General features: G+C 41.7%; 1 protein-coding gene across 1 annotated transcript in view; it reads left to right on the top strand.

The window, feature by feature from the left end:
• The window catches only part of ARHGAP25 (Rho GTPase activating protein 25), an 86,453-nt gene that overhangs the window by 32,052 nt on the left and 41,665 nt on the right, over positions 1 to 12,736 (top strand). The window contains exon 2 of the mRNA XM_081069085.1: positions 5,752 to 5,951. Within this exon, the coding sequence (XP_080925211.1) occupies positions 5,752 to 5,951 (200 nt within the window). The remainder of the gene's footprint in view (positions 1 to 5,751; positions 5,952 to 12,736) is intronic.

Genomic DNA, 12,736 nt, shown 5'->3' with positions numbered 1-12,736 from the left:
GGAATGTTGTACGACATCCAGCTAGTCTTCCTTTTTTCCTTTTCTTTCTCCCTTTTCCTCCTTTCCTCACTTCCTTCTTTCATTTCTTCCTTCTTTTCTCATTTAACATAAAATCGAGTCCATAGTATGATAATAATGCAAATAATAATTGCCTCCATTTAATGGCTGTGTTCTAAGCTGCAGACATTGGCTGGGGCCTGTGCACTTTTCATTATTAATCCTTATAGGCTGGCCACCCCACAAAGTACATATTATTATCACAGTTTCACAGAGGAAGAAACTGACCCTCAGACAGAACATGACTCACCCACAGCTGCATGTGTAGAAGCCCGTGCTGTCTGCTACTTCACCCTGCCTGCTCTTTGTCAGGCACTGTGTTAGGCGCTGGGGATACAAGGATGAACAAGGCCAAAGCATGAAGGCACAGCCCCCGTCTTAGAGCACTATGGAGAGGGTTACAGAGTAAGAAAAAGGACCAGGTAGAAAGATAAGAGCTTTGATGGGCATTTGTCCCCAGTTAAGGAGAAACAAAGTCCAAAAAGTGACTGAGTCTAGCTGGGCTGAGAAAGGTTCTCATGGGAGGTATGGCCTGAAATAAGTCTTAAAGGTTGAACAAGTTTTCCAAGAGGTTGAATTGGGAGTGGGTGGGAATGGGTAGGGAGAATATTCCATCAGACGGAATAGTATATTGTCAAAGATAAAGTGCCAGATGGATATGGAGAAAGAGCAGGAAAGGCCGTAGGAAAACCACAAAGGACTCTGAACCCCGTGGTAGAACGTCACCTTCATCTTTCAGGATGAAGGTGTTGGAGGGTCATCCGAGGCTTTTAGGCAGGAGAGTAACATCAGATTTGTGTCCATAAACAATGTCATTGATGGACTGAAGGTGAGTCTGGTAGGAGGAATATAGGTCAGGGACCTATGGTATAAATCCAAGGAGAGGATAGAAGGGTGTTCAAAACCAGGTGGGTGTAGAGAGGAAGGTTAGATCAGGGAGAGACAGAGTTGTTGATTGTGATGACTGCAGGAATGGGGCAGCTTTTTTATTTGGTTGGTTGGCTGGGGAAAGGTCATTCACAACACATCATGGAGACCAGAGGAAATAAAGGAGACTTGGGTATGTTTGTTGGTGCAAAGCCGGGGAATGATGGGAGATGAGGAGCTGGGAGATAAGTTCGATTTGTCACATGGTGACCTTGAGATTACCAGTACGGTACGTGCAGGCGGTTGACTAGATGGGTCTGTAGCTCACGAGAGGGTTTCCGGGTTAAAGCCATATAAATTATACTCCCTTTTCAAGTTCATTTAAACATGGTTCCCAGACTAATGCTCATATCAACATATTGAGAAAATACCTTCAGTGGTTCCCCAAGGTTTGAATGAACTATTCCTACCTCACGCAAACATTCAGAGCCATCTAAAATGTAATCTCAACTGAGGCAAAGTTGAGAGCAGAAATATCTCAAAAGTAGACCCTAGAAGATTTTGTGATTATTTTGGGGGGTTGTGGTCAGAACATGGGAAAATGAAGAAAGGAAGTGATAACACTTCCCAAGCTGACCTGTTTATACTTTCTTCTTTAATTTTCTCTCGTTCCAACTTGTGGCAAAAAAGAGCTAACTTTTACTGTGGAAACAGCATCCCTAGGAATGTGCACTTCTTCCATTTCTGGTGCCCTTACTCAACCGCAGACTAAAATTCAGCATATGCAGTACAATTATATAACTTGTCTGTATTTTGTCATGGGCCTCCCTTGCTAAGGTACATGAGGTAGCTCCCTATTACCTCTCAGACAAAATTGAACTTCTCAGTCTTCCACTTGAAGCCACTTTTTTCTCTGGGTCCTTCAACTTGATTTCTCTGTTTGATGAAATGTTTCCCCACCTTTATGGCCTATTTTGTCCCATGCTTAATAATGATAACACTCAGATTCCAGGAAGTGCTGAACAATAGAACTTTCTGGGATGATGGATGTGTTCTCTATCCGTATTGTCCAATAGTCTAGCCAGGAGCCACATGGGGCTACTAAGCACTTGAAATGTGGCTGGTGTGACTAAGGAACTGAATTTAACTTATTGTAATTCATTTTCATGTACATAGACACTTACAGCAAGTGGCTACTGTATTAGATACCATGATGCTAGGGGCTATTCTTTCTCTCTCTAGTAAAGGGTGGGTTTCTAATTTCATGAGACCCACATTTCCTCCTTCCCCAGAGTGTTCTGTAAATGCTTAGAAACTGCCTTCCAACTTTCCAACTTCCCATCTTGCCTCCCTGGTCTGCCTGCAGCCCCCTCTCCAGCTCACAGCCTGAAATCTTTCCTGAAAGCCTGGGAGTAAGTACTCAGTGGGCAATGATTAGCTCACAAACGAAGCTCATCAAGGTTATTATTTTCATTATGAGAAATAGCTCCATTAATAGTAATAGATTTTTTTGTTTGCTTTATTTGGGAATAAGTCACACCCACAAAGAAGAGAGGTCATTCAAAGGAACTAACAAGGAAAGTTAGTCAAAACCAAATGAAACTCAAGGCCCACCAGGCTTTCTTCAGTGATATCTGAGTTACCTCATGATGTGCCTGGCTGATGAGCAATGCTGAGGGACAAGGAGGGAGCTGGCTCTGACATGGGACACAGAGTTCACCTGCTTAGTCAATCACGGGCTCATCAGAGCCCCAGCTGTCATCTCTTCCATGTTTGGGTCTAATTTCAACAGTATGGAGGTTTGTACTGAGTCATCCACACGCTAACTTATAACACATGACCCAGTGGTCATCGTCATACCGCCTACACTGGTGATGATAACAGGCACTCGAGACACACTAGGGGGATGTATGGGTTAACAGTACCATTTCCCGAATATAAAACACAGTGAGTGAAGGCCTTGGCCATATGCAGACAGACAAGATGGCTGCCTACGTGCCACAGGGGCATCTAACCCCCTCTTGGCCAGGTCGGAAAACATTAGATCCCCATACCTATCCCTGCCATTCTGCAATGCACAGATACTTCCAGGGGAAGGTTTCAGTTTTTGTGTTCTTGCTTTTTCCCCAACAGAACATAAAATATTTCCCAGAACGAACCATAGAATAGTATCCCAGCAACTGTGCTGGGTTAATGCTCTTTAATCTATAGCATCTTTTTGGCTCCTGCTCCCCCCATCCCACTTCTTTAAAGCTGTTGGACACCTTCAGTTTCTCTGATCTCCTACAGTGGTTCTCACTATTTCTGGGGGTCTGGGGAAGTGGGGGGCTAGCTCATGAGGCCTGAGTCCCTATAACCACCAGGTGGCACCTGCTTATTTCCCTCTTCTCCTGAGGCTGAGTGAAGACTCCTCCTATGTCCTTGCTAGGGAGGGGTCCTCCCTCCCACGTCTGATACTACTTCTGCTGCATGGTCACAAAAGTCACACGGGGCTGGGTGACACAGAGGCTACTCAGGTGGGGAGAATCCCCCTACATCTGTCGGGCTTCCTCACTCTTTCATTTTCTCCCGAGATCGTGTGTGTGAACCATTCTTTTCATCTCTGCCTACAACTTGCCCTCTTTATAGGATACAAGTCTTTGCAAGTTACATTCTCTGACCTAGAGAGACACAGAGATTTATACAGCTCTTCAGATTCCCTTCTCCCATTGTATTCCTGCCAAAACCCTGCTAACATTCCTTTAGATCTTCTCCACAGTCTTAGAGTAAGTGACCAACCCCACTGTCCTGCGAGTTATAGATACGAGGTCTTAAAGATAGCAGTTAACTAAGGAGCAAGAGATAAGAAAATTTTACCTGGTGTACAACATAATTTTACCAGGTGTACAACATAATATGACCTCTCCAGTCCCTGGTGGGTGGTAAGGGGTGACCACAAGCTGGCACCTGGGAATGAGTGTATGTGACAGGAACAGACACGTAAGGGAGCGCAGGTAGGGCAGAGTCCTCTTCAGACATTAATACAGAGTTGGAGGGTGACACACACAAATAGGGTGATAACTCTGGATATATAGAGGATACCAAAAAAAAAAAAAGATACACATTTTAAGAAAGGAAGAAAAAACTATTAAAATTGTAATAACGTATAATAACAAAAGATAAATACAAGTCACGTTTGACTTCTGCAATTACAAGAGGTGCTCAAAGTGGTTACCATCAGCGTCCAGACACTTCTGATTATGGCGAACTACTACTTGAACAACGTTGACCAAAGTGCCCACCTGTATACATTTTTTTGGCACCTCCAGTAGTTAGAGTCAGTGGAAGAAAGACTCCGTAATGCCATATAAAATTCTGATGTTGGCACGTATGCCATGAGCATAAATAAAGCTTGAAAACCACACGCCTAGAAGGACATAGAAAGAAAAGAACCAAAAGCAATGGGAAAAGTTATCGATTCAGTACATTAAAGATAGGAATGAAGGAAGAGAGAATGCTTAATGATGGAGCAACATTTTGAAATAAAGATGGAATCTCCGTGCTCGCAGCAGTAAGTCAAGTCATCTGTTGATAAAATTTGTGAGTCCCATTTGCTTACCTTAGACCAGGGACTGTGCTAAGTGGTTTGAATGTCTTAGCTTGTTTTATTTACACAACAATTCCATAGAGTAGGGACTATTATTGTCCTAGTTTAACAATCGAGGAAACTGAGGCTTAGAGAAATTGCATAAAGGACCCAGGGTCAAAGTGCCAGGAAAGGAAGAAACTATGTCTAACTAGGTGGGATGCAATGGGAGAGAGTGGAGGTGACTTAGTGCAACTACGTGGGGAATGTTCTGGGGAGTGTCAAAAGCTTATATAAAGGGATGATAAAACGGAGACTTCCTCCAGCAAGGAGGGGAATGCAGACACAGGACTGGCAAATGTGAAGAGAGTGGTCTTGGATGCGAGTGACCACGGAGACAAGTTCTGGACACCTGGCCCCCATCCAATGGCGGGACGAACTCTTGTGTAAAAACAAAAGCCAACTACACAATGCAGTGAGTCGAGGGGTCTGGATTAAAATTCTGCTTCTGCGTTCTGGCAGATTTCTTTTCCTTTCAAATGCTTGTGTGCTATGAGCCACATGAGAGGGACAACCTGACTGATATGGTATAGGAAAGGGGCCACAGGAAGGCCCTTGGTCCAGTATAAAGGCTGTAAACACTCTTAGCAGGCAGGGGACAGAACGGCCCTCAAGGACACTCCGCAGGAAAATTCAGGAGGAGTCAGCTTCCTGCATGCTGGCTGCGTGGCCAGGGGCCAGGGGTGTAGGGGGTCTGAGAGGGAAGGACTCTATGTGACAGTGAGGCCATGGCGAACACATCAGCTCCTCCTCGTGTGAAGAATGCCCTGTGTCTCCGCAGCTGCGTCGGACGCACCCTGAACCCTCGGAGCGCGGCATTATTTTCTCCTCTCTTTTGTCAGATACTGACTCCCACGCAGGAAAAAGGAAGCACCTTTTGTCAGATGCTGTGGCCACTTCCTCTTCAGAAAGCTCCAGCCAATGTTTCACTTTGCAGAATGAGGGGGCCGACCCCAGCGGCCGGACTGCCTGCGCCCTGGGCTGCTGGCTCTTCTTGCCTCCGTCTCGGTCTCGGTTCGGCCTCATCCGGAGCAGGCCTCTCGCTGGGTCATGGGGGACTTTCTCTGATACGGATCTGGACCTGGGAGCCTGACTTGGTTGGGGCTCAGCCCCTTCGGGGGTTCCTCTCGCACCTCTCCGCCCTCTCTCTGCACACTGCTTCATATCCCTCAGTCAGTCTGCCTGTCTGTTCCTCTCCATAGCTCGGTCAAGGAGCGTTATGACCGGCGAGCAGATGGCGGCCTTTCAGCAATCGTCCACCCCCAACCCGCTGGAAAGGCCTATCAAGATGGGCTGGCTGAAGAAGCAGAGGTCCATTGTGAAAAACTGGCAGCAGAGGTACTTTGTGCTGAGGGCACAGCAGCTCTACTACTACAAGGATGAAGAAGATATGAAGCCACAGGTACTGGCTGGGCCCTCTGTCCCCATTACTAGTTCTCTGTCTCTCTCTGTCTCTCTCTCTGTCTCTGTCTCTCTCTCTGTCTCTCTCTGTCTCTCTCTCTCTCTGTCTCTCTCTCTCTCTCTGTCTCTCTCTCTCTCTCTTAAGGCATGCAGGAGGTGGGTGTGGAGCCCAGCTAGATGGCACACAGACTCACAGAGGCCTTCTTACTAGGACTAGACTCACACCCATTTGAGGAGAGGTCGCTCTCCCGTTTTCACTATTTTCTAGATACATATATAACCCTAATTGCAAAGATGACAGTGTGACCCTCCTCCAGGAAGCCCCGAGATGAACATTGTGGAGCTTCCTAAATGCAGTTTTAAGTCAAGGCTGGTGACGTGCTCTTGAGGGTGACACTGAGTGTGGAGGCACAGAGAGAGACAGAGGATTTGGTTATAGGAAAAATGATTCGGGGCTTCCATGTGTTTGTTTAATCGATATTTATTGAGCATCTACTATATGCCAGACACTGTTTTGGGTACTTGAAATAACCCAGTGAGTAAAACAGATAAAAATCCCTGGCATGTAGAACTTAGAAGATGGGTGGAAAGGCAGAGAATAAACAAAATATATAAGGAAAGTTAGGTGGTTTGTTGGAAAATGACGGTGTTCTATAAGTAAAAATAGAATGGGTTAAGGGGGGGGTCAAGTGTTTGGGGAAGGTGTTACAATTTTTAAAAGGGTTGTCAGAATGATTTGATGAAGAGGGTAACATTTGAGCAAAGACTAAGGAGGAAAGACAAGTAATCAAGCAGATCTCTAGGGAAAGAACACTTTAGGCAGAAGGCACAGCCAGTTCAAAGGCCCTGAGGTGGAGCATGTCTGATGTCCGTGAGAAATAGCAAGGATGCCAGTGTAGGAGAAGCAGAGCTAAGGAATGAGAGAATCAGAGGGTAGGATGAGGTCAGAGAGCTGGGGGTGGTTGTGGAACGTTGGAGAACAGATAGCAAAGGGTATTGCAGACCACTGAAGTGACTTGAGTGTTTACTCTGAGGGTGATGGGGACATTCCCAGGAGAAAGGGAACATTCTTTAACTTATGTTGTAAAAAGATGTGTCTGGCTCCTATATTCAAAAATAGATGCAGGACTGGAGGGAGGAGGCACAAGGGTAATCTAGGTGAGAGGTTATGATGTTTAGAATCTCAGTGGGAGTTGTGTGTTGGAGGAAAATGAACAGATTCCTCATATACTTTAGAGGACAGCAGACAGGATTTCCCGATGTAGTGGACGGAACTAAAGAGGGCTTTGATCTTAAATCTTGGACCTAAGTCTTTTTTTCCTGCGTCAGTGATTCCTCACAGCCATCTTGGTACATGAGAATGCAATGGAGACTGTTAACAATTCCCCTGGGGCCCCAGGTATAAACTCTATGTCTCAGGACAACTAGTCACACTAACTAGACCTCATGTCTTTGGAGGTAGAAGAGTGGGCTTGGCCAGAAGGAACTTATGAGGGAAGACGGACTCTAGAACCTTCTGGGGTCAGAAAAAAAGCCCCAAGAAGGATGAGGATATTGGGGGTGCATGGAAGGGTATATAAAGAAAGGAGACAGTCATTTTGGAAGAGACCAGTTCTCTTTGAGGCAGACTCGCAGATCCGTGATTTGTCAGCAGCATCTGGTTAACCAGGCCCTCTACTTAGAGCTGTGAGTATCTATCACTGCAAAGGCTGCCGAAGGGCCAGAGACCCCCACCACAGATGGGGTTCTTGCTCAGTGTCCTATGCATGGTAACCAGACTTCCTTCACTTTGGGAACCAACCAGACACTATCATGGCCAAGCAATTACAGGCAAACATGATGGTGACTGGTGCATTACTAGTAGATGCAAAAAGTCTTCCCACCTGCAGAGAGTGAGGGAGATGGCAACAATGTGTGGGCCTTCCTGAATTAGCGGAAAGGACAGCTTGGTGCGGTTTACTCCCACCAAGTGTAGAGGGTGAGAGATTTACTCCCACGAAGTGTAGAGGGTGAGAGGGTGAACGGCACATTATCTCCAAGCTCATGTTCTTTTCCTGGCTCTATTACTATCTGGCCATATAATTATTCAATTTTTCTGGATCCCTCTTTTTTTTTTTTTTTTTTTTTTGTAAAATGAGACAATCATACCTGGCCTTCGTTTGTCACAGGATCAAATGATATGAAGCAAGTGTAAAAAACTGTTTTGCAAAAGCATAAACTGAAGTAAAAGGGTTAAATAAATTATTGAAGGTCCTAGCTTCTCTCCCGTACTTCTGGAGAAGGAAACCCAAAGTCCTCTCAGGATTACATTAGCCTGGGATAATTAGGTAAAGCTGCTTCCAGGATGACAAGTATGGTTTATTTTGTAGGAAATCTATTAATATAATACATCAGATCAATAGGTCGAAATCAATAAGTCAAATGAGAACAACCACACAACCCCTACATTGATGGCTGAATAAAGCATTTGATAAGATCCGACACTCATTTTAGATATAAAAAGTTGTTTTTTTTAAAAAGCTTTTAGGAAAAAATTAATTTCTTAGAAAGAATATTTTACTTTATTTGGATATGTATTTTTTTTTTATTACGAAAGCTATATGTATGTGCATGGTAGGAAATTTGGAAGATGCAGAAAAGCACAAAGTAGAAAACCAAAATATCCCATCAGCAAGAAATACAAAACCAAATTCTCATTTCTTCCAGTTTTCTCTAAACATAAACATTTATAAACTCATCTGTTCCAAGTGCAAAATTGACAGAATAATATTCTTTAATTAAAAAAATTAACAATATGTCATGAATATTGTCCCTTATTATTAAATATGCTACAGTGTAATTCCTAATGGTGGCAAAATAATCTATGGTATAGACATTGTATAATTTATGCAACTAATTTCATACTCGAAATTAGTTGAGAAGTAGGGCTGATGTTTGTGTATTGTATTTACAAACAAGAATTAAGAGGACATCCTTGTAGATTTTTCATTTATCCATAATTATTTTATTAAGATAAAGAAAAATCTATTCAAAATAAAATAATTTTATTATTATTGTTTAACATTATTTGGGAGTCACAGACATTGCAAATATCTAGAAATGGAATGAAAGTGACAGACATGAGCTAAATCTGGGGGGAAAAGTAAAGGTATATTTCTACACTATGTTTTACACCATTCATGATTCTGGATGGATTAAAAACTTAAATGTAAAAAATGAATTTATAACAATCCTAGAAGAAAATGCAGTTATCTCCATAATCTTTGGAAGATGGGTGTTTTTTTGGAACATAGCAACAAAAACAGCACAAGAAAAAGACTAATTTGTGTAAATAAAAAGGTCTATCCCTTAAAAACCAACAAAATAAAGTGAAAGGCAAATAATAAATAGGAAAAATTGTTTGTATACAATATTGTTTATATATTCTTTCAACTCTACAAGAAATAGCTTAATAGAAAAATGATACAAATGGGCAATTTTCTCAAAAATGCTGTGACCAAAAAGCATATATAAAAAGTTTAACCTCAGTAATAATTAGAGACATGCAATGTAAGCTAATGAGATACTATTGTCCCCTTATCAAATTGGGAAAGATTTTCTAGAAATTTCAGTGTTGGTAAGGACTAGTGAACAGGAATTTTCATGAGCAGCTGGTGGAAATGAAAATCTATACCACCCTTCTGGAGGGTAATATGCCTTTTAAAAATGCAAACCCTTTGACCCTGAATTTCTAGTGCTAGGAATTTAACCTAAGTGGATAATTAACACAGGAATAGATAATTAAATTTACCTATGCAGGTTTTCACCACAGTGTTGTTTATAATAGTGATATGAAAACAGTGCCCAGTAGTAGGGGCTAAGTTATATCAGAGAACTGGTATGTATCTATACAACAGAATATAACTCAGCCATTTGATGCCCTAAATTAATACTCTTTGAAATTGAAAGATATTCATAATATAATTGTTTGGGGGAAAAAAGCAGTTTACAACAGAATATGATGTGTATACTAATCCAGTTCTTGAGGGAAAAAGAGTGTGCCTATATTTTTGGAAAAAGGCTTGGCAAGAAATGTACAGAGGTATTAACTGTGGTTATCTCTGAGTACTGGAGTTACACATAAGTTTTAATTTTCCTCTTTTTTGTCTACTTTCTAATTTTTCTACAATATAAATTCATTGTAAATTTAAAAAGAACATGCACACACACACATACACATACACACGGTACCTAAAAAACTCAAAAAACAGAAGACACTTCAAAAATATTAGAGCAGTCAGATGAAAAAAGGCCCTCAAGTGTACTGACGATGTGTGTGTAAATTGGTACAACTTTTCTAGAAAGCAATTTGGCCAGATTTCCAAGAGCCAAAGAAAGTTCACACCCATAGACCCAATCATTTTAGTTTCATTTTTAAGAAACTATCTAAAAGAAATAATATGATATATTCAGTGCTATGTATAATGAGAAACATTGAACCTAAGGAGAATGATTACATAAATTATAGAACCCTAATCTATAGAACCCTATAGATTCTATAGAACCCTATAGGTTCTATAGAACCCTAATGATGGATTCCTGGGTCTGCGCTTTCATGAATCTTGGGGTTCGATAGAAGGGTTCGAGAAGTCTGTGCAATTTTATTCTCTGAGTTCTCAGGAAGGTCTGTCTAGCTCTCACCATATATGCTCTGTAACTCTATGACCTAGCTTTATATAACTCTTGCAAAAGGTTCTTTGTGAGGGAAGTTGTTTAAAACAGAATCTTAGCAAATTGCCTGGAAGTCTCTGCTTGAACAATGATGGTTTTAGATAATCCTGGCTTAATTGTCCCATTGTCTCGTCTCTTGCTTTCTATGAAGTTACCCAGGCAGGTGTCTATGGGTGGTATGCTGGTAAATGTTTAACAAATGTCTCTCTGGTGGGGGAAGTTAATTTGGATGCAGCATTTGCCAATTTCTGTGGTGTAAATACTCCCACCAAAGCTGATTCAAGCAACCAACATGACATCACTGAACACAGGGTTGAGAAGAGATACGCAGTAGCACAATGTTATGTAGTATTTTGACCACACAGATGGATTAGATGTAAATAACCACAGGAACAGAAATCATAGTCAAATATAGTACGTAATTTGGAAGTGATGAATTCTGCATATTATTTCCTTTATTTTTAGTATAGAATATTTCATTGTAAGTTATTATAATTTTACTTTTTAAAATGGCTCTGTTTGACAACTGGCTCACAGAATTCCTGAAAATGTAACAGTTCTCCTGAGCCAATATAAGTGGGTTCTGGCATACCACCATCCCATTGCTCTCCATTTCATTGTTGTAGGAATTGTGGCCTCCAGCATAAATTTTGCCCTCCTTCCATCTTTGCACAGGGTCTACCCTAATCAACTTGCCAAGTACATGAGAGTGCCCATGGGCAACTTAGGCCCTTCCTTGTATGGGACATTTCCTGCTGCCCATCAGTGTCCCCCCCCCACCCTCACTAATGTCTCTTTTACTATTTCCTACTCTTCCTCTCTCCTCTATTCATTTACGATGTTCAAGACTCTCTTGCTCAATATGAGGAAATAGTATGTCATTTATGCCTTGGTGTGATTAAGTTTAATTCTGATCATGACTTCTTCCAGCAAGGAAAGGGGATTTGTAAGTAAAGCCTTACTTGTAATTCTGGAATCCCACTGACCAAGATTTGAATCATAGCTTTCCTATTAACAAGCTTTGTGATCTTGGATCAGCTAGTTAACCTCTCTGAGCCTTACTTCCTCATCTCTCCAATGGGGAAAATATTAGCCCATCCCTCATAGAGCTCTTGTGAAAATTAAATGTGATAATATGTTCAGGGCATTTAGCACAGAGCCTGGCACCTAGTAACAGCTCAATAAATGGTATTTATATATTTTGTATTTTCTTTTTACTATTTTTAAATGAAATAATAGGGGTATTACATACTAGTTTGGAGAGGTACTTAGGAGAGGCAGGTACCCCTGAAATCGCACTTTCTTTTCCTTCCTACCAGGCAGTGTTCCCTTCTATCTAAAAATAACATGACCTTTTATTCTGGTGCCATAACTCATGCAAAGTAGCCCAACAGCACAACTTTAGGGTCATTTTTTTCTGAGGCCATAGATATTTAAAGATGTGGGTGGGTGGAGGCTAGTTCTAAGTAATAAAATTAGAGACATGTAAAAAAATGCAGAATTCCCTTTTATAGACATTTTTTTCCTTTTTCTTCTCCTTTTCCTTTCCTCTCCTCCTTCTTCCTGTTTCCTTCCTCACCTCCCTTCTACTCTTCCCCTTTCCTTCCTCCTCTTCTTTTTCTTCTATTCTCTTTCTCCTTCAGCCTTAGACATTTTTATTTCTAGACCCTCAAGAAACATTTATTCTTTGAGGCTCCTGAGCTGATCTGAGAGTTCCTTAAAACTCTTGCTTTTGTAGCTTCTTTGCTGCCAATCTCCTTCATCCATACTTGGTTCTGGAATAAAGACACACGTGTCTATTCTATACAGCTCACAATCAGACATGCTACCTCCAGTAACCACTGAGATGTAAACGATGAGTAACTAACTCTAATACAAATTAACTCTGTCCCTTCATGCAGTCACTTAGCCTTTCACAGTGTTCGTTTCCTCATCTGCAAAGTAGAAGTGGCAAATCTTGCCATGCTATTGCTCTGAAGCTGTTGTGAGGATCTAAAGAGATCCTGCAGATGACAGTGCCCAGTAAATGGTAAAGCATCAAAGCTACCCGTCGTGAAAGTGACTTATTTTTTCTAA

This window comes from Rhinolophus hipposideros, assembly GCF_964194185.1.
Source record: "Rhinolophus hipposideros genome assembly, chromosome: 12".
In the NCBI taxonomy this organism is placed as follows: domain Eukaryota; kingdom Metazoa; phylum Chordata; class Mammalia; order Chiroptera; family Rhinolophidae; genus Rhinolophus; species Rhinolophus hipposideros.
This window is presented reverse-complemented; position numbering and strand designations above follow the sequence as displayed.